The sequence below is a fragment of the Oncorhynchus keta genome, chromosome 19 (assembly GCF_023373465.1).
Source record: "Oncorhynchus keta strain PuntledgeMale-10-30-2019 chromosome 19, Oket_V2, whole genome shotgun sequence".
NCBI lineage: Eukaryota > Metazoa > Chordata > Actinopteri > Salmoniformes > Salmonidae > Oncorhynchus > Oncorhynchus keta.
In genome coordinates, this window is record NC_068439.1 from 64,290,407 (window position 1) to 64,315,705 (window position 25,299).

A 25,299-nucleotide genomic window follows, 5' to 3' on the forward strand; every position below is an offset into this window, starting at 1 on the left:
CATAAATATTTTCTGCTGAAGTTGGGATTCTATGGCACATAGTACTGTTTTGTAGAAATCATACATACATTGATTGAGAGGCCCACATAATTGACAGCACACGAGTAAATGTCACAATAATCAGTATTTATTAGTTAAGCATACACAGTATAATATAAATATAAAATATGCAATTTATTTTTAAAATTGGTGAGACATCATTATATCTGTGTTGAGACAACCATACAAACAGTTTAGTTCTACCAAAATGTGTTATGCGGCTGTAACAAACTATCATTACAGTGCCATCCTAAAATAAGGTACAGAGAGAGGACAATTTACTGTATACTGTATTTAACAAATGATAGCAGCATATGTACCACTCATTACAAACTGCAAAAAAGAAAAACGTCAAACATACTCATCGGCACTGTACAAACAAGGAACCCATTCACAGTGAAGTAATCAACAGAATGCAATGGAGTGGTTGATCATTAAATAATATATATATCTTTTTTTAAAGTCTTTTTCGTTTCGTATGGTTGACATGCTCTCGAGTTGCAAAAATCAGAAGGTGAAGTACTGGGCGAACCATTCCTGGCGCTGGTGGTCGGGGGATCCTACGGGTGACTCCTCTGTCTCAGGAGGGCTACACAGGGGGCACACACCACAACAGCAGCAAACAGTTATACAGGATATTATTGACTAAGAAATCCTTATTGCACCTCAGAGTTGAGAGTAGTTGTATTGTATTTAAAGGCTGGGTTTTTATGCTTATGTTCTGTGTTTGAAGTCAGTGTAGTCATTCATCCAGTTCAGAGCATTTTATTGAGGCAGTGTATCTATAGATTTGATTATCTGCTCTCCAGTGTAAATGCTTCCTCGAAAACAATAACATTTCTGTTGCACTAATCAGCCTTTAACCGTGTTAAGTCTGCTCATTTTTAAGAGAGCCTGTGGTTGTATTAACACAACCATTTCCGTTCTACATGATCATCCAACCATGGGGTTTTGTGAGATTGAATTACAACAAGACCATGTAGTTGTTCATCCTTGACTCAGGTCCTTAGGGGATTATGCTCTCTTGGTTATACATGTGAATGCATCTATTAAAAATCCTGAATACCAAATAGTGTTTGTTCTCCTCATACACTGTAGTTTCTGAAAAGCAAATCCAATGATAAGTCCAAGGAAAGAATGTTAGAGGGAAAATGTATCGAAAGACCCCAAACTTGCCTATTGTGGTTTGTTCTATGCAGTCTATCCAAGATGTAACCTATTCAACCTAATGCATTTCACTGGGTTGCTGGCTTGACCATAGCCGTGGCATTGGAAATTCACAATAAACACCAACAAACCTCACTGTATTGTAACGTTACAGCTTTATTCCACATAAAATAACCTTTGCTCTTTGCTTATAGCACTGGATATCCTTCTGGTGTTTGCCTGGCTGACTGTCTGTCTGGATGACTTGCTGACTGACTGACTGACTGGTTGTCTGGTGTTTAGGCCCCTTCCTCAGTTTCTGTCCAGGGGTCTTAACCCGTTGACTGGCACCAGATGCCTCCTATCTAAGAAGGGCTTGACATCCGAGGGTCTGGAGAGCCAAAGGAGAGGAGAGGATGAGTGGGAGGAGAACTCTCAATGAAATGTCAGAACATACAGTAATAATGAGAAGGCCTCTCCTCTCAACAACGACAGTGCACAAAGAGTTCAAGATTAACATCTCTGTGATATATGACTCATAACTTCATATTGCAGTTCATATTTGAGAAACACAAAAGGCAAGGAAATTGCAATATTGGATCTGATAAAGATCTATGTAACTTAAGACACTTTCAAGTTTTAATTTCCTACCATGGCTATTTCCACAGTTGTCATGTCAAATAACAACCTCTAACCTTAAAAGGTTGGATTTTACTGAACAAAAATATAAATGCAACATGTAAAGTGGTGGTCCCATGTTTCATGAGCTGAAATAAAATATCCCCAAAATCTTTACATCCCTGTTAGTGAGTTTTTCTCCTTTGCCAAGAGAATCCATCCAACTGACTGGTGTGGCATATCAAGAAGCTGATTAAACAGCATTATCATTACACAGGTGCACCTTGTGCTAGGAACAATAAAAGGCCACTCTAAAATGTGAAGTTTTGTCACAACACAATACCACAGATGTCTCAAGTTGAGGGAGCGTGCAATTGACATGCTGACTGCAGGAATGTCCACCAGAGCTGTTGCCAGAGCATTTAATTGACTTATTCTACTATAAAACACCTCTAACATAGTTTTAGAGGATATGGCAGTACTCCCAACCAGCCTCACAACCGCAGACCACGTATAACCACGCCAGCCCAGGACCTCCACATCCGGCTTTTTCACCTGCGGGATCATCTGAGACCAGCCACCCAGACAGCTGATGAAACTAATGAATATTTCTTTCTGTAATAAAGCCCTTTTGTTGGGAAAAACAAATTCTGATTGGCTGGGCCTAGCTCCCCAGTGAGTGAGCCTTGCTCCCAAGTGGTTGGGCCTATGCCCTCCCAGGCCCACTCATGGCTGCAACCCTGCCCAGTCATGGGAAATCCATAGATTAGGGCCTAATGAATTCATTTCAATGGATCACTAGTCACTTCGGATCACTAGTCACCTTAAACAATGCCACTTTAATAATGTTAACATATATTACACTACCCATCTCATATGTAAACTCAATAAAAAAAGAAACGTCCCTTTTTCAGGACCGTGTCTTTCAAAGATAATTCGTAAAAATCCAAATACCTTCACAAATCTTCATTGTAAAGGGTTTAAACACTGTTTCCCATGCTTGCTCAATGAACCATAAACAATTAATGAACATGTTCCTGTGGAACGGTCGTTAAGACACGAACAGCTTACAGACGGTAGGCAATTAAGGTCACAGTTATGAAAACCTAGGACACCAAAGAGGCCTATCTACTGACTCAGAAAAACACCAAAAGAAAGATGCCCAGGGTCCCTGCTCATCTGCGTGAACATGCCTTAGGCATGCTGCAAGGAGGCATGAAGACTGCAGATGTGGCCAAGGCAATAAATTGCAATGTCCGTACTGTGAGATGCCTAAGACAGCGTTATAGGGAGACAGGACGGACAGCTGATTGTACTCGCAGTGGCAGGCCATGTGTTACAACACCTGCACAGGATCGGTACATCCAAACATCACACCCGCGGGACAGTTACAGGATGGTAACAACAACTGTCTGAGTTACACCAGGAACGCACAATCCCTCCATCAGCGCTCAGACTGTCTGCAATAGGCTGAGAGAGGCTGGACTGAGGGCTTGTAGGCCTGTTGTAAGACAGGTCCTCACCAGACATCACCGGCAACAACGGGCACAAGCCCACCGTCGCTATTCTCTGACGAGTCACTGTTTTATCTCACCAGGGGTGACGGTCGGATTCGCGTTTATCGTCGAAGGAATGAGTGTTACACCGAGGCCTGTACTCTGGAGCGGGATCGATTTGGAGGTGGAGGGTCCGTCATGGTCTGGGGCGGTGTCACAGCATCATCGGACTGAGCTTGTTGTCATGGCAGGCAATCTCAATGCTGTGTTATAGGGAAGACATCCTCCTCCCTCATGTGGTACCCTTCCTGCAGGCTCATCCTGACATGACCTCCAGCATAACAATGCCACCAGCCATACTGCTCGTTCTGTGCGTGATTTCCTGCAAGACAGGAATGTCAGTGTTCTGCCATGGCCAGCGAAGAGCCCGGATCTCAATCCCATTGAGCACGTCTGGGACCTGTTGGATTGGAGGGTGAGGGCATTCCCCCCAGAAATGTCCGGAAACTTGCAAGTGCCTTGGTGGAAGAGTGGGATAACATCTCACAGCAAGAACTGGCAGATCTGGTGCAGTCCACGAGGAGGAGATGCACTGCAGTACTTAATGCAGCTGATGGCTACACCAGATACTGACTTACTTTTGATTTTGACCCCCGTTTGTTCAGGGACACATTATTCCATTTCTGTTAGTCACATGTCTGTGAAACTTGTTCAGTTTATGTCTCAGTTGTTGAATCTTATGTTCATACAAATATTTTACACATGTAAAGTTTGCTGAAAATAAACACAGTTGACAGTGAGGACTTTTTTTTTTGCTGAGTTTATATACTGTACCTTATATCATCTATTGAACTTGCCTATGACGCTCGGCCATCGCTCATCCACATATGTACATATTCTTATTCACCCCTTTAGATTTGTGTGTATTAGGTAGTAGTTGGGAATTGTTAGATCACTTAGATTTTACTGCACTGTCGGAACTAGAAGCACAAGTATTTCGCTACACTTGCATTAACATCTGCTAACCATGTGTATGTGACCAATACAATTTGATTAGATTTTGCTTTGATTTCATTATATGAACTGTAAAATTATTGAAATTGTTGAATGTTGCATTTATATTTTTGTTCAGTATATTATCATGACCAGATGATACAAGACAAATGATTAAACACAGTCTGCACTCGGTACTCATTCTGCACTGCACAAACTGTACTGCTCTGATTGAGCTAAACATGTCTGAAGTTTTCAATTAACGACAGGTGGCTTCTTCATCCTATGCAGAACTGTTTATATCTCTGAAAACTATCCTAAAATATCTCCTCTGCAGTCATTCTCTCCTCGGTCTCAGTAGTCTCCATTGCAGCAAATCCAATGTAATGCTGAATTGAACATGCATTCGGGTCTGTTAATCACCAACTCCCGATCTAGGGAACACCTGGGCTGAGACAGACAGGGCTGACTTCAACAACATCAGAAGCTAAAAGCAGAGAAATAGCATAAGCATGCATACTAGTGTTTTCCATGGAGAAAACTAAATTAGATATGCAAATGTATATGTACAGTGGGGCAAAAAAGTATTTAGTCAGCCACCAATTGTGCAAGTTCTCCCACTTAAAAAGATGAGAGAGACCTGGAATTTTCATCATAGGTACACTTCAACTATGCCAGACAAAATGAGAAAAAAAAATATCCATAAATCACATTGTAGGATTTTTAATGAATTTATTTGCAAATTATGGTGGAAAATAAGTATTTGGTCAATAACAAAAGTTTATCTCAATACTTTGTTATATACCCTTTGTTGGCAATGACAGAGGTCAAACGTTTTCTGTAAGTCTTCACAAGGTTTTCACACACTGTTGCTGGTATTTTGACACATTCCTCCATGCAGATCTCCTCTAGAGCAGTGATGTTTTGGGGCTGTTGCCTGGCAACACGGACTTTCAACTCCCTCCAAAGATTTTCTATGGGGTTGAGATTTGGAGACTGGCTAGGCCACTCCAGGACCTTGAAATGCTTCTTACGAAGCCACTCCGTTGCCCGGGCGGTGTGTTTGGGATCATTGTCATGCTGAAAGACCCAGCCACGTTTCATCTTCAATGCCCTTGCTGATGGAAGGAGGTTTTCACTCAAAATCTCACGCTACATGGCCCCATTCATTCTTTCCTTTACACGGATCAGTCGTCTTGGTCCCTTTGCAGAAAAACAGCCCCAAAGCATGATTTTCCCACTCCCATGCTTCACAGTAGGTATGGTGTTCTTTGGATGCAACTCCGCATTCTTTGTCCTCCAAACACGACAAGTTGAGTTTTTACCAAAAAGTTATATTTTGGTTTCATCTGACCATATGACATTCTCCCAATCTTCTTCTGGATCATCCAAATGCTCTCTAGCAAACTTCAGACGGGCCTGGACATGTACTGGCTTAAGCAGGGGGACACGTCTGGCACTGCAGGATTTGAGTCCCTGGCGGCGTAGTGTGTTACTGATGGTAGGCTTTATTACTCTGGTCCCACCTCTCTGCAGGTCATTCACTAGGCCCCCCGTGTGGTTCTTGGATTTTTGCTCACCGTTCTTGTGATCATTTTGACCCCACGGGGTGAGATCTTGCATGGAGCCCCAGATCGAGGGAGATTATCAGTGGTCTTGTATGTATTCCATTTCCTAATAATTGCTCCCACAGTTGATTTCTTCAAACCAAGCTGCTTACCTATTGCAGATTCAGTATTCCCAGCCTGGTGCAGGTCTACAATTTTGTTTATGGTGTCCTTTGACAGCTCTGGAGTTTGGAGTGTGACTGTTTGAGATTGTGGACAGGTGTCTTTTATACTGATAACAAGTGGAGGACAGAGGAGCCTCTTAAATAAGAAGTTACAGGTCTGTGAGAGCCAGAAATCTTGCTTGTTTGTAGGTGACCAAATACTTATTTTCCACCATAATTTGCAAATAAATTCATAAAAAAACCTAAAATGTGATTTTCTGGATTTTTTTCTCTCATTTTGTCTGTCATAGTTGAAGTGTACCTATGATGAAAATTACAGGCCTCTCTCATCTTTTTAAGTGGGAGAACTTGCACAATTGGTGGCTGACTAAATACTGATTTGGCTCACTGTATGCAATTTCTATTGGTACAAATTTGCTGGTGAGCTGAATTAAGAAGTCTTATTGATCTAGGCCTCTTCTCCAAGTACTAAAAAAACATTTGTATTCTGGTATAGGCCTCCTGAATCAAAATAGGGCAGCATTTAAAGGACACTGCATGCACAGATAGAAGCAGCTTTATATCATCTGAAAACAGGTGTATAACCCAGAGCATCATAAGTGTGGTATATGCTGCAGTAGAGAGGTTCTGTATGTGGGGGTGCATTTGTTTCTTAGTGGAAACAGGGTCACCTTGACAGGGGTTGAGACAGACAGGCCGTGTGTGATGCAGTGATGGGAAAGTCCCATGACAATGGAGGGCAGCCCCGCACAAATCCGCCACGCTGACTCATCTGCAACTTACTTACATACAGAGCAGCATGCAGCAAGGGCAAGAGGAACCCATAGCACAGAGAGGCACACAGATGGATAACAAGTGCATCAATAGGCAGAAACCTAAGCACCGGATGAGTGCAGACACACAAGCTAGTACAACACATGCACAAGAGAGTATCACATTCACATGTGTGCTTGTTACACATGTGCAGAATGATAGCTGGAAACACAACAACAAGCAAAGCAATGCCAAGGCACAAGAGAGAGAGAGCGGGGTTTGTTGATGAGAAGAGTGTTGTTGTTTTCGAAGGTTTCACACATCACCACACAGAACTGTACATGGTGAAGAAAATAACATCAACAATCTATATTACACAATCAGATTTTCCTCATATACAAATCAAACAATTGCACATCAATGTGGACAACAAAGTGCAGTAAGTGCAGCATGCCTGGAGGCCGATGAGGATGAGGTGGTTTAACAGAACAACAACACATCACCCAATGAGATACAAATACAAAGACACAAAGAGACGCAACTGCTAGCAAAGACACAAAGAGACGCAACTGCTAGCAGGAGCACTTATGCTAACATGTTAAGAGTGACGGTGGGGTGTACACATGCTCCTTTTGCATTCCAATGCCATTTTCAAAGTCTCATGTATTGCATGGGGCTTTCCAATAATATAGTAAAGTGTTCATACATCTCCTGGAGTGTGTGTAGGTTCAGATGGAATATCCCTTTGTGTGTTTGAAAAGAAACTGTCAAGTAAAACCAATGACTTCCTGGTATACAGTAAAGATAAGTTGACAGAGAAGTGGGGGGAGTAATTGTGGGAGCTCTCCCTCTCGCCGAAAGCCAAATCTCTGGGGACACAATCAAAGCCTCGCAAAAACTGCAGGCAAAGAAAAAAGCCATCATGTCCTTCAAATAGAATAACAATCAAGAGGGAATCCTGGGATGAACCCCTCAGCCTGTTGGCAACAGGCAGCACGCAACTTCATCTATTATTCAAGTTAATTACACTTTCAGACTGGAGTGTCTTTTTGTTTTTTTTTAAAGCCGTAATTCCTGATTTGACGCTATTCTGTTTCATCAGAGCGAAGTCAGAAAAGGGGGGGGAAGAACATCAACATCCTCCAGTGAGGGTCACATTGAGAAGTTTCTTTCAAAGACTGAAGCCCATCAGAAAGGGATATGGCAGCTGACTGGAGAGGTTTGTATGAAAGCCGCCTATCTGCAGCTGTATGGGCCGAGGGTCAGGGCAATGTCTGTGTGTTAGTGTGCTTGACCCTGGGCCTGCCCATGGCGCAGACCGAGGCGTCAGCGGTGAGGGAGGGGCGGCGCTCACCTCATGAATTTCTTGGGCTCTGTCGGAGGGGTCGGTGGGGGCAGAGGTTTGCTAGTGTTGAGGTCAAGGTGGTGAATGGGGGAGTTGGGGATAGGCTCTAAGCGGTTGGGCTGGGGCTGCCCGCTCCCCATCCCTGTTCCTGCTGCCTCCAGAGCCCTGAGGTTTGGAGAGCTGCTGAATCGGTTTGCTGATTTGTCATTCTTTCTCTTTTGCTACACAGAGGGACAAAAACACAAAGAAACGGAAATAGGGAGAACTAGTCCAATGAAAAAAAAAACTTGTGTATTTACTGTATATTTATACATCTATATATTTCTCATTCTCAGAGGATTTATGTAGATGGAGGCTTTCTGAAGGTCAGGCTCGTACCACTCAACTAGAGAAGGAACAGTCGCTCTCAGCTATAATATGTGAATTAAGATGAGAAAAAAGTATCACATGAAGAGGCTACAGAGAGTTCACACTAACAAAGAATGGCTTGGAAAGCAAAGGAGAACTGGATGTTTGAACAGTGAGATAACAGACACACACACTGACTAACCCCCCCCACACACACACACAAACAAATGTACACACACACACAAACTATATGTAACACTAAACCAAAATATCAGAAGTCATAGAACTTGAAATGGAGTCAACAGTTACATATTGACCATGCAGAGTGATCCATTCAACTGGGAGACAGGGGGTTGATGCATTTACATTGGAATGGGACACAACTTCTCTCCACTAAGGGATGGAATGCTTCCAATGGAAATCAAGACTAAGGATATGTGGAAAGGCAACTTAAAATCTCCACTTCAACCATTTTCTACATTGAGGTACAGGCTAGTGGTTTCGGCTTGTAATGATCGGGATGGTTCCCTAAGGGTTTCAAATTGTCACCTGACGCTTTTGGTCTTCACAAAGAGTCAAAGACTAGTTCAGATAAGCTACATGGCTCTAATCAACCAGCAGAGTATGTACTATAAGTCGAGGTAATGTACATGGTCAGTGTTAGTCCCCTGTGTGTCTGTCTGTCTGTGTGTGGTGTGTTAGTGTGCAGCGGTCAGCTCACCTTGATGAGGGGATTTATTACTCCCACGTTGGGACTGGTGTTGAACACCTTGTTGAAGTTGGTCTCTCTGTTCACCAATTCCAGCTGGTAGAACTTTTTGTCGTCCTGCACGTCAACAGAGAGACTTCAGTTAGCTCATGGTGCTCTGGGTTATTGATGGAGCATCTCACACCTCACACTCTAATTAAACGTCATTCGTGGGCTTAAATACCAGTACCGTGTGATACAACCCGCAAAAGTCACAGGGTTTCTGGCAGGGTTTCTAGCCAAGCTCTAGTGCTATAGATACAGTATACTGAATAGCAGTCTACAATACATTGTTGGGACTCAATGGCTGTAACATACCGGAGTCTACTGCAGCTGAATGAGAAATCTTAATCACGCAAGGCAACAGCACTCCATACTACTATTGATTGGAGGTAGACAGGCATGCAGGCTCCATGTCTAGGATTGTTGGGTAAAACCACACAAGGGCATCCTGTAAGCCATCTTGTACTGTGTACATACACTTACCACCAGCTTCTTGACGAGAGACTCCCTCTCAGTCACCATTTCCTTTAGCTCAGCGATCACCTGCAGGTCCTCAGGCCGGCTCTCCCTGTTCCGGAACTTATCCTCCGTGCCCTCCAACCTGGGGAGAGGAGGGGGCCATTAGGGCTCTGACATATCACAGTTTCCTCACAACACAGTGTGAATCAGGTAACATTGTGGAAACAACGTTTTGTTTGTGTAACATGATGATCAAAGTGCCTTGGATCAGCATGGGGATATGAGCAGACACTGAGGGAGCACGTTTTGAAAGCTTCCCTTCCATCATCTGCAGATCAATACTAAAGCATTAGCTTTTAACTCTCCTACCTTTAATCTCATAATCAGAAAGCCTATTAGTGCTTGTGTATTACTATGATCAAAACACGAGAAACATTACATGTTGTTCTGAATTCCAATTAAACTGCTCAACAAATAACAAGCGCTCTTTAGAAGAGTTCTTATCAGTGATCAAAGCCATCTGCCTCTCCACAGTTTTGTGCTGCCTCGAATTTGAGATTGATGACTTTAATACACAGAGATATTCCTCGTGCTCGAAACAAGCATCCATCATGTCCAGTTTGGCATGACGTCCTCAGCACTACAGAGGTGGAATGACAAGTGATACCAAACTCTCCATCAAACTCAGACGCAAGACAGAGACAGGAACACGCTTGAATTAGACAGGGAGCGTATTGGATATAATGATAATGGCTTCTGTCACGCTGCTATGCATCAGCCATCCATTCATTTGTTGCGTAATTGACAGAAGCAGCATCTACTACACTTTACTTCAGTATCACGTTTCACTACAGGCCCATCTGCATCCCTACATATGCTCCAAACATAAACAATGTGAAACCAACATGTTGCTGCAATGCAGCCTGGGAGGATGGTCCTGCCTTGCTTTTAAAAAAATAAATATTGTCATCAGTGTTGGGGAAGCTATTCTGACAATATAGTTTACCAAGCTAACAATTACTTCACACTGAAAGAAGTTAGTTACACTAAAGCTACCCTTAAAAAAATAGTTGACTTAACTAAAGTTACTTTGTAAAAGTTGTTCACTATATCCAAACGACTGAGTGATAAACTATCATATCTAAATCTGATGTCATAGACTATAAATTGCAAGAACAGATCACTCTGAAGTCAGTTAACAGAATGTGTAATTTAGCTGATTTAACACAAAAACAACGTTTTAAGTGAGAATTAGGCAGGGCTGATGCAAAAAAAGAAAGGAAAGTAATTGCTTACTTTACCCACATTTTATTTTAGACAAAAAAGTAGTGTGCCGTTCCAGTAGTTATCTACACATGGTAATAAAAAAAACGTATTTACTACTGAAAACACTACCGAGATTAGAATTTAGTTCAACTACCACCAAGCTACTGCAAAATGGAGTTACAGTGCCTTGCGAAAGTATTCGGCCCCCTTGAACTTTGCGACCTTTTGCCACATTTCAGGCTTCAAACATAAAGATATAAAACTGTATTTTTTTGTGAAGAATCAACAACAAGTGGGACACAATCATGAAGTGGAACGACATTTATTGGATATTTTAAAAAATTTAACAAATCAAAAACTGAAAAATTGGGCGTGCAAAATTATTCAGCCCCTTTACTTTCAGTGCAGCAAACTCTCTCCAGAAGTTCAGTGAGGATCTCTGAATGATCCAATGTTGACCTAAATGACTCATGATGATAAATACAATCCACCTGTGTGTAATCAAGTCTCCGTATAAATGCACCTGCACTGTGATAGTGTCAGAGGTCCGTTAAAAGCGCAGAGAGCATCATGAAGAACAAGGAACACACCAGGCAGGTCCGAGATACTGTTGTGAAGAAGTTTAAAGCCGGATTTGGATACAAAAAGATTTCCCAAGCTTTAAACATCCCAAGGAGCACTGTGCAAGCGATAATATTGAAATGGAAGGAGTATCAGACCACTGCAAATCTACCGAGACCTGGCCGTCCCTCTAAACTTTCAGCTCATACAAGGAGAAGACTGATCAGAGATGCAGCCAAGAGGCCCATGATCACTCTGGATGAACTGCAGAGATCTACAGCTGAGGTGGGAGACTCTGTCCATAGGACAACAATCAGTCGTATATTGCACAAATCTGGCCTTTATGGAAGAGTGGCAAGAAGAAAGCCATTTCTTAAAGATATCCATAAAAAGTGTTGTTTAAAGTTTGCCACAAGCCACCTGGGAGACACACCAAACATGTGGAAGAAGGTGCTCTGGTCAGATGAAACCAAAATTGAACTTTTTGGCAACAATGCAAAACGTTATGTTTGGCGTAAAAGCAACACAGCGCATCACCCTGAACACACCATCCCCACTGTCAAACATGGTGGTGGCAGCATCATGGTTTGGGCATGCTTTTCTTCAGCAGGGACAGGGAAGATGGTTAAAATTGATGGGAAGATGGATGGAGCCAAATACAGGACCATTCTGGAAGAAAACCTGATGGAGTCTGCAAAAGACCTGAGACTGGGACGGAGATTTGTCTTCCAACAAGACAATGATCCAAAACATAAAGCAAAATCTACAATGGAATGGTTCAAAAATAAACATATCCAGGTGTTAGAATGACCAAGTCAAAGTCTGAAAACTGCTGTTCACAAATGCTCTCCATCCAACCTCACTGAGCTCGAGCTGTTTTGCAAGGAGGAATGGGAAAAAATGTCAGTCTCTCGATGTGCAAAACTGATAGAGACATACCCCAAGCGACTTACAGCTGTAATCGCAGCAAAAGGTGGCGCTACAAAGTATTAACTTAAGGGGGCTGAATAATTTTGCACACCCAATTTTTCCGTTTTTGATTTGTTAAAAAAGTTTGAAATATCCAATAAATGTCGTTCCACTTCATGATTGTGTCCCACTTGTTGTTGATTCTTCACAAAAAATACAGTTTTATATCTTTATGTTTGAAGCCTGAAATGTGGCAAAAGGTCGCAAAGTTCAAGGGGGCTGAATACTTTCGCAAGGCACTGTAAATTACTAGTGGAACTACATGTTGTTCACTACTCCCTAACACTGCTCATCATCACACTCCAGTCAACTCTCCAGCGACATCACTCAAAACCGATGTAACTAATGGCTAGAAAGCGCTAAAACAAACTAAACAAACTAAAATAAACCAATCAGACAACAAACTTGTGTTGGTTCCCATGGGTTTAACCAAGCGATGTATTGAGATAAAATATTCATAGAGCTTGAATGGCATAATATTTAGAGGTGGCCAGGGACCGGCTTTGGGGAACGTGGCTGCCAAGGTGATTAATTGGGGAGGGGACAAGAACTGTTGTTAAAATAGATTTGTTATGTGCTTAATTAGCAGGCAGTAAATTGTCAACCTCGAGGTAAGGCCTTGGAAACTAGAAATTTGAAAATGACAGGGGCTTGGGCCTTGTTGGTTTTGGAAAGGTTAGCAACAGACAAATCTGTGTAAGGCTAATGTGAACAATCTTTACAGGAAGGTACTGGATTCAGTTTGTCAGTCAAATTTACTTGAGGAACATGCACAAATAAGGACGTATGCTTCACTAGCATTTCATTTTGAAAGGTGTGATTGAGCCATGAGAAGATTTGGTGTAGGGCATCACAGATGCTCTCTCTGCAGTAGCTGGCTTTGTGTCTAGATGGTGCTCTCATTCACATGAAACTAAATGAGGTCACTCCCCAGTCCCAGGATCCTGTATATCTGTTCCATCTAACTCTCTCTCAGTGTCTCTGTCTCAGAGACAGAGACTGTCTCTCTCTCTCACTCTCGTATCCCAAACATATTTCTTACAGAGACAGCTGCCTGTTATCCCTATAATCATTACAGTACATGTCCCTGGATCTATTCAGAGTAGATTACAGGGGATTTCTATGTCTATGGTCATATTTTCTGGTGTGTACTGTTTGTGTACAGTACTGTGGTGTCATGAAAGCTAGGGGACCTGCACACCCAGCTGGAGGTTTATCCCAAGTAGGACACTGCTGCTGATAGACGGTGTGTGTGTGTGTGTGTGTGTGTGTGTGTGTGTGTGTGTGTGTGTGTGTGTGTGTGTGTGTGTGTGTGTGTGTGTGTGTGTGTGTGTGTGCGTGCGTGCGTGTGCATGCGTGTGCATGCGGTGGGGGATTGAGGACACAGTCACCTCCATGCAGCACAGTGGAAAACAAAACAGGTCTGTCAGATCTCTCATAAAAGGGAAGGACCTTCCCAATGGGCCATATTCACCTCCGGAGATCATGTGCAGCCACCCACTCTCCTTTCCCCTCCCTCCCTCCCTCCCTCCCTCCTGCTCTTCTCCCTCTCCCTCCTGCTCTTCTCCCTCTCTCCTGCTCTCTCTCCCTCCTGCTCTCTCTCCCTCCCTCCCTCCCATCCAATACCTTCCTCCTTCCATCCATTTCTGTATCTGTGTGGGATACTCACCTCTTCAGCCTGTGCTCTGCCAGGGACTGTGGCCTTTCATCATCTGCCAGGGCTTTATATAATCACAGTATCACATATGCTCTCACAGTGAGTGCTATATCAACTACATACTGGATGTACTGTACGTACAGGACTTGAAGAGCAGAGATCTTGTCTTTGAGAAGCTCCTGGGCCTTGTTGAAGTCACACAGCATGTTCTGAGTCTCTCTGTTGTGCATGGCGTTCATCTCAGCCATCTCTCGCTCGTGTTTCTTCGACAGGTCCTGTTCATGAGCCCTGAGTAGAGACCAGATCATTAAAACCCATTCAGATCACGTCTTTATACACCTCTCCAGCTCAGAGGTACAGTCTCCTGTGTAGAGTTGTTACAGTATCCTAACTCAGTATCCTAACTTGGCACAATTACCACAGACACATGTCTTTTGATCCTGCTGGCACCTTTACAATTTCATTCATCTTTGACTTTCCTTCTTTTTTTTGTTGCCAAGAAAGACATATATAATTTATAGCAGGAGGCTCTGGAGGAGAGATATCAATGTTTCACCATAAGTGGAAAACACTCTTTTCTATTTACTTATTGATTTATTTTGATGTGGGACAGATAGACAGGACTTTTCCAAGGCATTACACCAGCTGATTGAAATTCCCTGCCTTGTAGCGGCGACTCCCTCTCTCCCCTTAGTAGACTATATGGCAGTGTTGCTCACGCAGAACTACTGCAGTCAGAGAGAGAGGCAGAGCACGAGGAGTGCAGAGGAATACGTTTGCTGAGTAATGCTCCCTGAGGGACACAAATCTTTTCCAATTTATTTATTTTTATCTCAGGAAACTAGGATTCGCCAGCGTGTTACATAATTGGAAGTGAAAGGTGCTCCACAAGGGGCTTGGAATCCTACCAGTGATATGTGTTGTTGACGCCACATTTGCACAAACACACACATGCAGACGCAAACACACACACACACACACACACACACACACACACACACACACACACACACACACACACACACACACACACACACACACACACACACACACACACACACACACACACACACACACACACACACACACTAACCCCATGCTCTTGGTTATCTCTAGCTCTAGAAAAGCATAAGCCTCCATTTTTGATTCATCACCAAACAGGCCTTCAATTCTAACGAGAGAGCCTGCTGTTCGTTCCATCCAGGCCTACGACCACATTATTAATTAATATAAGAGTGAATTATTCATATCAGCCTGTGGGAAAAGCATGATAGATTATATTCAGGCCTTGCCCCAAATAACCCTGATTTTCATATTTTCTCATACATTTACTTATACATTTAAAACACATGTCAGAGAGACCAAGTCATCAAAGGGAATAACAGTGCTTAAAACACGACTTCCAGAAGGGAGAGGCAAATTGGCCTCCTCTCTTTCTCTTTCCAGTATCCTTCAAATGTAATCCAACTCAAAAACGATTCCAGCACTGCCAATGGCCACCAACTGTCACGTCTAAACAAGAGGAATTCACACAACTGAACTTGTCGTGTTGTGATTCACCAGTCATCTGAACTAAATGTGTTAAAAACCTTCATCGTGGCCATATTAAAACGAGGTACAGGCATTCGCCTGCAGAGATAGCGTACAGAGATTCACCTAATTAAGTTTGGCAACGCACCAGAACAGCTTTACTGTAGATGACCTGTTAATGTGTCAACCCTCCTGTGTGTCACCCCATAATGCCCTGTGGTAGGATCACAACCCTGCCCTCCCCTCCTGCACTCTCCTCCAGCCCACCTGATCTGCTGGTTGGCCTCGCTGCGGATCTTCAGCACCTCCTTGCCCTTGAGCTCCAGCTCCTTGGTGAGTGTGTTGATGTTCTCGTTCAGTGTGTGAATCTCGTGGTCCAGCTGAGCAATGTGGTTCTTCCTCCTTACCACCTCCTCCTGCAGGTCTGAGATCCGGCCCAGCAACTCCCTCTCCTGAATGGGGAAAAGGCAGACATACAACGGCACAAAAGAACAGACAAAAACAAGAAAAAACACAAGTTTGAGTTAGCATTTGATCCCACAGGCGTGTGCTGCTGTGCTGTCCCCTTGTATTCACAGGGGGCACTGTGATACTTTCTGACACCATGTTTACAGTGCCATGGATGCTACAGCTTTGCCATGGATGCTACAGCTTTGCCATGGATGCTACAGCTTTGCCATGGATGCTACAGCTTTGCCATGGATGCTACAGCTTTGCCATGGATGCTACAGCTTTTCCATGGATGCTACAGCTTTGCCATGGATGCTACAGCTTTGCCATGGCTGCTACAGCTTTGCCATGGATGCTACAGCTTTGCCATGGATGCTACAGCTTTGCCATGGATGCTACAACTTTGCCATGGATGCTACAGCTTTGCCATGGATTCTACAGCTTTGCCATGGATTCTACAGCTTTGCCATGGATGCTACAGCTTTGCCATGGCTGCTACAGCTTTGCCATGGATTCTACAGCTTTGCCATGGCTGCTACAGCTTTGCCATGGATGCTACAGCTTTGCCATGGATGCTACAGCTTTGCCATGGATGCTACAGCTTTGCCATGGACTGGAACGAATTGCAAAAATCGCTGAAGTTGGAGACTTTTATCTCCCTCACCAACTTCAAACATCAGCTATCTGAGCAGCTAACCGATCGCTGCAGCTGTACATAACCTATTGGTAAATAGCCCACCCATTTTCACCTACCTCATCCCCACAGTTTTTATTTATTTACTTTTCTGCTCTTTTGCACACCAATATCTCTACCTGTACATGATCATCTGATCATTTATCACTCCAGTGTTAATCTGCAATATTGTAATTATTCGCCTACCTCCTCATGCCTTTTGCACACATTGTATATAGACTCCCCTTTTTTCTACTGTGTTATTGACTTGTTAATTGTTTACTCCATGTGTAACTCTGTGTTGTCTGTTCACACTGCTATGCTTTATCTTGGCCAGGTCGCAGTTGCAAATGAGAACTTGTTCTCAACTAGCCTACCTGGTTAAATAAAGGTGAAATAAATAAAAATAAAAAAATGGATGCTACAGCTTTGCCATGGATGCTACAGCTTTGCCATGGCTGCTACAGCTTTGCCATGGATGCTACAGCTTTGCCATGGCTGCTACAGCTTTGCCATGGCTGCTACAGCTTTGCCATGGCTGCTACAGCTTTGCCATGGATGCTACAGCTTTGCCATGGATGCTACAGCTTTGCCATGGATGCTACAGCTTTGCCATGGCTGCTACAGCTTTGCCATGGATGCTACAGCTTTGCCATGGATGCTACAGCTTTGCCATGGCTGCTACAGCTTTGCCATGGATGCTACAGCTTTGCCATGGATGCTACAGCTTTGCCATGGATGCTACAGCTTTGCCATGGATGCTACAGCTTTGCCATGGCTGCTACAGCTTTGCCATGGCTGCTACAGCTTTGCCATGGCTGCTACAGCTTTGCCATGGATGCTACAGCTTTGCCATGGCTGCTACAGCTTTGCCATGGATGCTACAGCTTTGCCATGGATGCTACAGCTTTGCCATGGATGCTACAGCTTTGCCATGGCTGCTACAGCTTTGCCATGGATGCTACAGCTTTGCCATGGATGCTACAGCTTTGCCATGGATGCTACAGCTTTGCCATGGATGCTACAGCTTTGCCATGGATGCTACAGCTTTGCCATGGCTGCTACAGCTTTGCCATGGATGCTACAGCTTTGCCATGGATGCTACAGCTTTGCCATGGATGCTACAGCTTTGCCATGGATGCTACAGCTTTGCCATGGATGCTACAGCTTTGCCATGGATGCTACAGCTTTGCCATGGCTGCTACAGCTTTGCCATGGATGCTACAGCTTTGCCATGGCTGCTACAGCTTTGCCATGGCTGCTACAGCTTTGCCATGGCTGCTACAGCTTTGCCATGGATGCTACAGCTTTGCCATGGCTGCTACAGCTTTGCCATGGATGCTACAGCTTTGCCATGGCTGCTACAGCTTTGCCATGGCTGCTACAGCTTTGCCATGGCTGCTACAGCTTTGCCATGGATGCTACAGCTTTGCCATGGATGCTACAGCTTTGCCATGGCTGCTACAGCTTTGCCATGGCTGCTACAGCTTTGCCATGGATGCTACAGCTTTGCCATGGATGCTGGATGCTACAGCTTTGCCATGGCTGCTACAGCTTTGCCATGGATGCTACAGCTTTGCCATGGATGCTACAGCTTTGCCATGGCTGCTACAGCTTTGCCATGGCTGCTACAGCTTTGCCATGGCTGCTACAGCTTTGCCATGGCTGCTACAGCTTTGCCATGGCTGCTACAGCTTTGCCATGGATGCTACAGCTTTGCCATGGCTGCTACAGCTTTGCCATGGATGCTACAGCTTTGCCATGGCTGCTACAGCTTTGCCATGGCTGCTCCATCATAATACGTGAGCACACTCACATGCCATGGCATTCCTCTGCCTCTCTCAGAAATAAATGTGGGCTTCACTGAACACGTCTGTTGGGAGGTTGATAATATTGATAGCTGAATAGATATACTGATAAATAAAGTGCTGATTGTGCTGCTTGTATTTGTTTATAGTTAGTACGAGTTACAACAACGTGTTAGAGGACTGTTAGATCACCTGGAAAAGGTCATTACATTTGTTTATTTAACCTTTATTTAACTAGGCAAGTCAGTTAAGAACAAGTTCTTATTTACAATGGCGGCCTACCCCGGCCAAACCTGGACGACGCTGGGCCAATTGTGCGCCGTCTTATGGGACTCCCAATCACGGGCCGGATGTGATGCAGCCTGGATTCGAACCAGGTACTGCAGTGACGCTTCTTGCACTGAGATGCAGTGTCTTAGACCACCGAGCAACTCGGGAGTCATCTCTTGACTATTAGCTCAAACACGGCTGCTCCGGTCTGGTCCAGTCAATTGTACTGAAAACATATCGGAAAACATTCCCTAGAATACATGTCAATTGTTCAGTATGTAAGAGGGACAGCGCTGCCATCTGAATCTGGACAACTCTAGGCTATTATCACTCTCTTTCCCAAAGTTACGTAACAGTTAACTCACCAGGCTGATATATCAAATATATAATCTCCTTTTGCCCAGGAAGAAATACATGTAACTACCTGATTTTACTAGAGCTAGAAGTAAAGCCATGGTGTAGATGAGCCAAGCTAAGCATGATACTAGGGTCATTTTCCACTTCGGCAACGGCACCTCTTTTAGAAGTCTCTCCTTCTCTAAAAGAGACATCTAGCTAACAGTTCACGCAGCATACCGTCAAGCCAAACACTGGTATTATAAAGTTAATGGCTCTTGTGTAATCATATTACAATCTGCATGTATTAACTTTGAATTCCTGTAAATATAATTTCATGCCAGCAGATTATTGTGAAAACAGTAATCTAGTTATTCATGTGTGGGCCACTGCAGGGGGCAGGTTTAAGGGGACTGGCTCTCTCTCCTCCATAGAATATCATTTCTCCATCCTCTGCTAAACAGACATTCACTGTGACATTTCTGCTGACTTCCAATCTCCCCAGTGGATACCTGTTTGGCTTGGAGGCAAACATGATTGACATGTCTCTGCATGGTTGGGTTGTGGATTTCCACAAGGACAGGTAGAGAGTCAGACATTGCCAGCAGTGGAGAACAGAGTTAAACGGCGAAACATCAGTGTGGGAGAAGGAAGTTTGTAGCTAGGTTGTAATTGGCGCTTGACCCTATATTTGTGTAGGCTGCGGCTGGTTAGGCAAGTGTGTGTGTGTTTGTGTCCATTCATGTGAATGTGTGTGCACGCAGGCGTGTGCGTATCCATGTGTGTGTGCGGGCTTTGGAGTGAGACAGTGGTGACAGCTCTATTAGCAGCACTGAGACTCACAGTGAGGACACTCACGCTGCCTGAGGGCCAGTCTAAAAACCACGGACTCTGTCAAGATGACACTATGGAATAGCATTATTCATTGTCCATACATAGATGGGAATTCTGTTGGAGAGCAAATTCTATGGTGTAACCATCCGAGCAGCACTCCTCAAAATCAGCCCTTTCTGTGGGTGGAACTATTCCAGGTCAAAGGAAGCATCAAAGCATTTGGATAAAATGTCACAGGAACAAAATAGCAGTTTTTAAAAGCTTCTTCTGAGGGACTGGTGGGAAATTGGTAGATGGAGTTCCCACCTCCAATAATCACCACATTTGATCTCTTATCTTGAAAAATGAAAAAATGTCATTTCTGTGGCTGGCTGATAGTTATTTTGACAGTATTGTGGATGGGTAGAGGGAAGCAGCATTCCCCAAGTGAGGATGGCTTTCACTTCAGCAGTAATAAATTCATGAACTTCTTTGAGGAAAACATGATGATTATTAGAAAGCAAATTACAGACTCCTCTTTAAATCTGCGTATTCCTTCAAAGCTCAGTTGTCCTGAGTCTGCACAACTCTGCCAGGACCTAGGATCAAGAGAGACACTCAAGTGTTTTAGTATTATATCTCTTGACACAATGATGAAAATAATCATGGCCTCTAAACCTTCAAGCTGCATACTGGACCCTATTCCAACTAAACTACTGAAAGAGCTGCTTCCTGTGCTTGGCCCTCCTATGTTGAACATAATAAAACGGCTCTCTATCCACCGGATGTGTACCAAAATCACTAAAAGTGGCAGTAATAAAGCCTCTCTTGAAAAAGCCAAACCTTGACCCAGAAAATATAAAAAAAACTATCGGCCTATATCGAATCTTACATTCTTCTCAAAAACTTTAGAAAAGGCTGTTGCGCAGCAACTCACTGCCTTCCTGAAGACAAACAATGTATACAAAATGCTTCAGTCTGGTTTTAGACCCCATCGTAGCACTGAGATTGCACTTGTGAAGGTGGTAAATTACCTTTTAGTGGCATCAGACCGAGGCTCTGCATCTGTCCTCGTGCTCCTAGACCTTAGTGCTGCTTTTGATACCATCGGTCACCACATACTTTTGGAGAGATTGGAAACCCAAATTGGTCTACACGGACAAGTTCTGGCCTGGTTTAGATCTTATCTGTCTGAAAGATATCAGTTTGTCTCTGAATGGTTTGTCCTCTGGCAAATCAACTGTACATTTCGGTGTTCCTCAAGGTTCCGTTTTAGGACCACTATTGTTTTCACTATATATTTTACTTCTTGGGGATGTCATTCGAAAACATAATGTTAACTTTCACTGCTATGCAGATGACACACAGCTCTACATTTCAATCAAACATGGTGAAGCCCCAAAATTGCCCTCGCTAGAAGCCTGTGTTTCAGACATAAGGAAGTGGATGGCTGCAAACGTTCTAATTTTAAACTCGGACAAAACAGAGATGCTTGTTCTAGGTCCCAAGAAACAAAGAGATCCTCTGTTGAATCCTGACAATTAATCTTAATGGTTGTACAGTCGTCTCAAATAAAACTGTGAAGGAGCTTGGCGTTACTCTGGACCCTGATCTCTCTTTTGACGAACATATCAAGACTGTTTCAAGGACAGCTTTTTTCCATCTACGTAACATTGCAAAAATCAGAAACTTTCTGTCCAAAAATGATACCGAAAAATGTATCCACACTTTTGTTACTTCTAGGTTAGACTACTGCAATGCTCTACTTTCTGGCTACCCGGATAAAGCACTAAATAAACTTCAGTTAGTGCTAAATACGGCTGCTAGAATCCTGACTAGAACAAAAAAAAATGGATCATATTACTCCACTGCTAGCCTCCCTACACTGGCTTCCTGTCAAGGCAAGGGCTGATTTCAAGGTTTTACTGCTAACCTACAAAGCATTACATGGGCTTGCTCCTACCCATCTCTCTGATTTGGTCCTGCCGTACATACCTACACGTACGCTATGGTCACAAGACGCAGGCCTCCTAATTGTCCCTAGAATTTCTAAGCAAACAGCTGGAGGCAGGGCTTTCTCCTATTGAGCTCCATTTTTATGGAATGGTCTGCCTACCCATGTGAGAGACGCAAACTCGGCCTCAACCTTTAAGTCTTCACTGAAGACTCATCTCTTCAGTGGGTCATATGATTGAGTGTAGTCTGGCCCAAGAGTGTGAAGGTCAACGGAAAGGCTCTGAAGCAACGAACCGCCCTTGCTGTCTCTGCCTGGCCGGTTCCCCTCTTTGCACTGGGATTCTCTGCCTCTAACCCTATTACGAGGGCTGAGTCACTGGCTTACTGGTGCTCTTTCATGCAGTTTCTAGGAGGGGTGCGTCACTTGAGTGGGTTGAGTCACTGATGTGATCTTCCTGTCTGGGTTGGCACCCCCCCTTGGGTTGTGCTGTGGCGGAGATCTTTGTAGGCTATACTCGGCCTTGTCTCAGGATGGTAAGTTGGTGGTTGAAGATATTCCTCTAGTGGTGTAGGGGCTGTGCTTTGGCAAAGTGGGTGGGGTTATATCCTTCCTGTTTGGCCCTGTCCGGGGGTATCATCGGATGGGGCCAAAGTGTCTCCTGACCCCTCTTGTCTCAGCCTCCAGTATTTATGCTGCAGTAGATTGTGTCGGGGGGCTAGGGTCAGTTTGTTATATCTGGAGTACTTCTCCTGTCTTATCCGGTGTCCTGTGTGAATTTAAGTATGCTCTCTCTAATTCTCTAATTCTCTCTTTCTTTCTCTCTCTCGGAGGACCTGAGCACTAGGACCATGCCTCAGGACTACCTGGCATGATGACTCCTTGCTGTCCCCAGTCCACCTGGCCGTGCTGCTGCTCCAGTTTCAACTGTTCTGCCTGTGTCTATGGAATCCTGACCTGTTCACTGGACGTGCTACCTGTCCCAGACCTATTATTTGACCATGCTGGTCCTTTAGGAACATTTGAACATCTTGGCCATGTTCTGTTATAATCTCCACCCGGCACAGCCAGAAGAGGACTGGCCACCCCTCATAGCCTGGTTCCTCTCTAGGTTTCTTCCTAGGTTTTGGCCTTTCTAGGGAGTTTTTCCTAGCCAACGTGCTTCAACACCTGCATTGCTTGCTGTTTGGGGTTTTAGGCTGGGTTTCTGTACAGCACTTTGAGATATCAGCTGATGTACGAAGGGCTATATAAATACATTTGATTTGATTTAGAGGGCACAGTACAGTGGACTGGGAATAGACAGGTCTCAGCGAGGAGCTGATTAGAAGACAAGTCTACTGTCACGTTCTGTCCATCGTTCGTATGTGTTTTCCTTGTTTTAGTGTTGGTCAGGACGTGAGCTGGGTGGGCATTCTATGTTGTGTCTGGTTTGTCTATTTCTATGTTTGGCCTGATATGGTTCTCAATCAGAGGCAGGTGTTAGTCATTGTCTCTGATTGGGAACCATATTTAGGTAGCCTGTTTTGTGTTGGGTTTTGTGGCTGATTGTTCCTGTCTCTGTGTTTTGCACCAGATAGGGCTGTTTTTGGTTTTCCACGTTTATTGTTTTGTAGTGTTCATGTTTATCCGTTTTTATTAAACATGAGTCAATATAACCACGCTGCGTTTTGGTCCTCCTCTACTTCACCACAGGAAAACCCTGACAGAATCACCCACCAACCAAGGACCAAGCGGCGTGGTAACGGGCAACGGCAAAAGCAGCAGCAGGAGAAGGAACAGAGGCAGCAGCAACAGGAGCAGCAGCAACAGGAGCAGCAGCAGCAGCAGCAGCAGCAGTGGGAGATGCTGTACTATTTGGATAAATGGACTTGGGAGGAGATCCTTGACGGAAAAGGACCCTGGGCAGAGCCATGGATGGAATTGGAGCTGTCGGCGAAGCAGAGTGCTGAGTCTGAGAGTGTGGAGGATGTATTGGACAGAGTAGAAAGAAAGCTGTTGGTTTGGCATAGTTTGCACGGCATACCAGTGCCAGCACCACGCATCAGGCCTACAGTGCGTCCCGCCTGTCCAGCGCTGCCGGAGCCTTCCTCTCCAGCGCAGCCAGTCTCCCGCCTGTCCGGCGCTGTCAGAGCTACCGCCCCTCATGCCAGAGGCGCCAGAGCCCCTCATTCCAGAGGCACCAGTGCTCCTCAGTCCAGCGCTACCAGAGCCTTTTTCTCCAGTCTGCCAAGCGCCGTCTGAGCTACCTGTCTGCCCAGCGCCGTCTGAGCTACCAGTCTGCCCAGCGCCGCCAGTGCCGCCAGTCTGCCCAGCGCCGCCAGTCTGCCCAGCGCCGCCCGTTTGCCCTGCGCCGTCTGAGCTACCAGTCTGTCCAGCGCCGCCAGTCTGTCCAGCGCCGCCAGTGCCGCCAGTCTGTCCAGCGCCGCCAGTGCCGCCCGTCTGCCCAGCGCCATCTGAGCTACCCGTCTGCCCAGCGCAGTCTGAGCTACCAGTCTGCCCAGCGCCGCCAGTCTGCCCAGCGCCGCCCGTCTGCCCAGCGCCGTCTGAGCTACCCGTCTGCCTAGCGCCGCCAGTCTGCCCAGCGCCGCAAGTGCCGCCAGTCTGCCCAGCGCCGCCAGTGCCGCCAGTCTGCCCAGCGCCGCCAGTGCCGCCAGTCTGCCCAGCGCAGTCTGAGCCACCCGTCTGCCCAGCGCCGTCTGAGCTACCAGTCTGCCCAGCGCCGCCAGTGCCGCCAGTCTGCCCAGCGCCGCCCGTCTGCCCAGCGCCGTCTGAGCTACCCGTCTGCCCAGCGCCGTCTGAGCTACCAGTCTGCCTAGCGCCGCCAGTCTGCCCAGCGCCGCCAGTGCCGCCATTCTGCCCAGCCCCGCCAGTCTGCCAGGATCCGCCAGAACTGCCAGTCGGCCAGGATCCGCCAGTCAGCCAGGATCCGCCAGTCTTGCCAGGATCCGCCAGAACTGCCAGTCGGCCAGGATCTGCCAGTCAGCCAGGATCAGTTAGATCCGCCATTCAGCCAGGATCCGCCAGAAGTGCCAGTCAGCCAGGATCTGCCCGATCTGCCAGTCGGCCAGGATCTGCCAGTCTACCAGGATCCGCCAGTCTACCAGGATCCGCCAGATCTGCCATTCGGTCAGGATCTGCCATTCGGCCAGGATCTGCCAGATCTGCCAGTCGGCCAGGATCTGCCAGTCATCCAGGATCCGCCAGTCGGCCAGGATCAGTTAGATCCGCCAGTCTGCCAGGATCCGCCAGTCTGCCAGGATCCGCCAGTCTGCCAGGATCCGCCAGAACTGCCAGTCGGCCAGGATCTGCCAGTCAGCCAGGATTCGCCA

The 25,299-nt window shown here is 45.3% G+C and overlaps 1 protein-coding gene across 11 annotated transcripts in view; it reads right to left on the reverse strand.

Moving 5' to 3' along the window:
• Positions 1 to 105: 105 nt before the first annotated feature.
• Positions 106 to 25,299, reverse strand: part of LOC118398685 (protein FAM184A-like) — a 120,923-nt gene continuing 95,729 nt past the window's right edge. For 4 of the 11 annotated variants that reach the window (XM_052471010.1, XM_052471009.1, XM_052471011.1 and 1 more), the window contains 6 exons: positions 15,931 to 16,115; positions 14,275 to 14,421; positions 9,699 to 9,822; positions 9,192 to 9,296; positions 8,132 to 8,343; positions 106 to 628 (listed from right to left, as the gene is read on the reverse strand). In XM_052471010.1, coding sequence (XP_052326970.1) covers positions 547 to 628; positions 8,132 to 8,343; positions 9,192 to 9,296; positions 9,699 to 9,822; positions 14,275 to 14,421; positions 15,931 to 16,115 — 855 coding nt within the window. In that variant the 3' untranslated portion in view covers positions 106 to 546. Of the gene's footprint in view, positions 1,577 to 6,695; positions 7,000 to 8,131; positions 8,344 to 9,191; positions 9,297 to 9,698; positions 9,823 to 14,274; positions 14,422 to 15,930; positions 16,116 to 25,299 lie in introns of all 11 variants that reach the window. The other 7 variants (XR_008071160.1, XM_052471013.1, XM_052471012.1 and 4 more) reach the window with 7 other exon arrangements.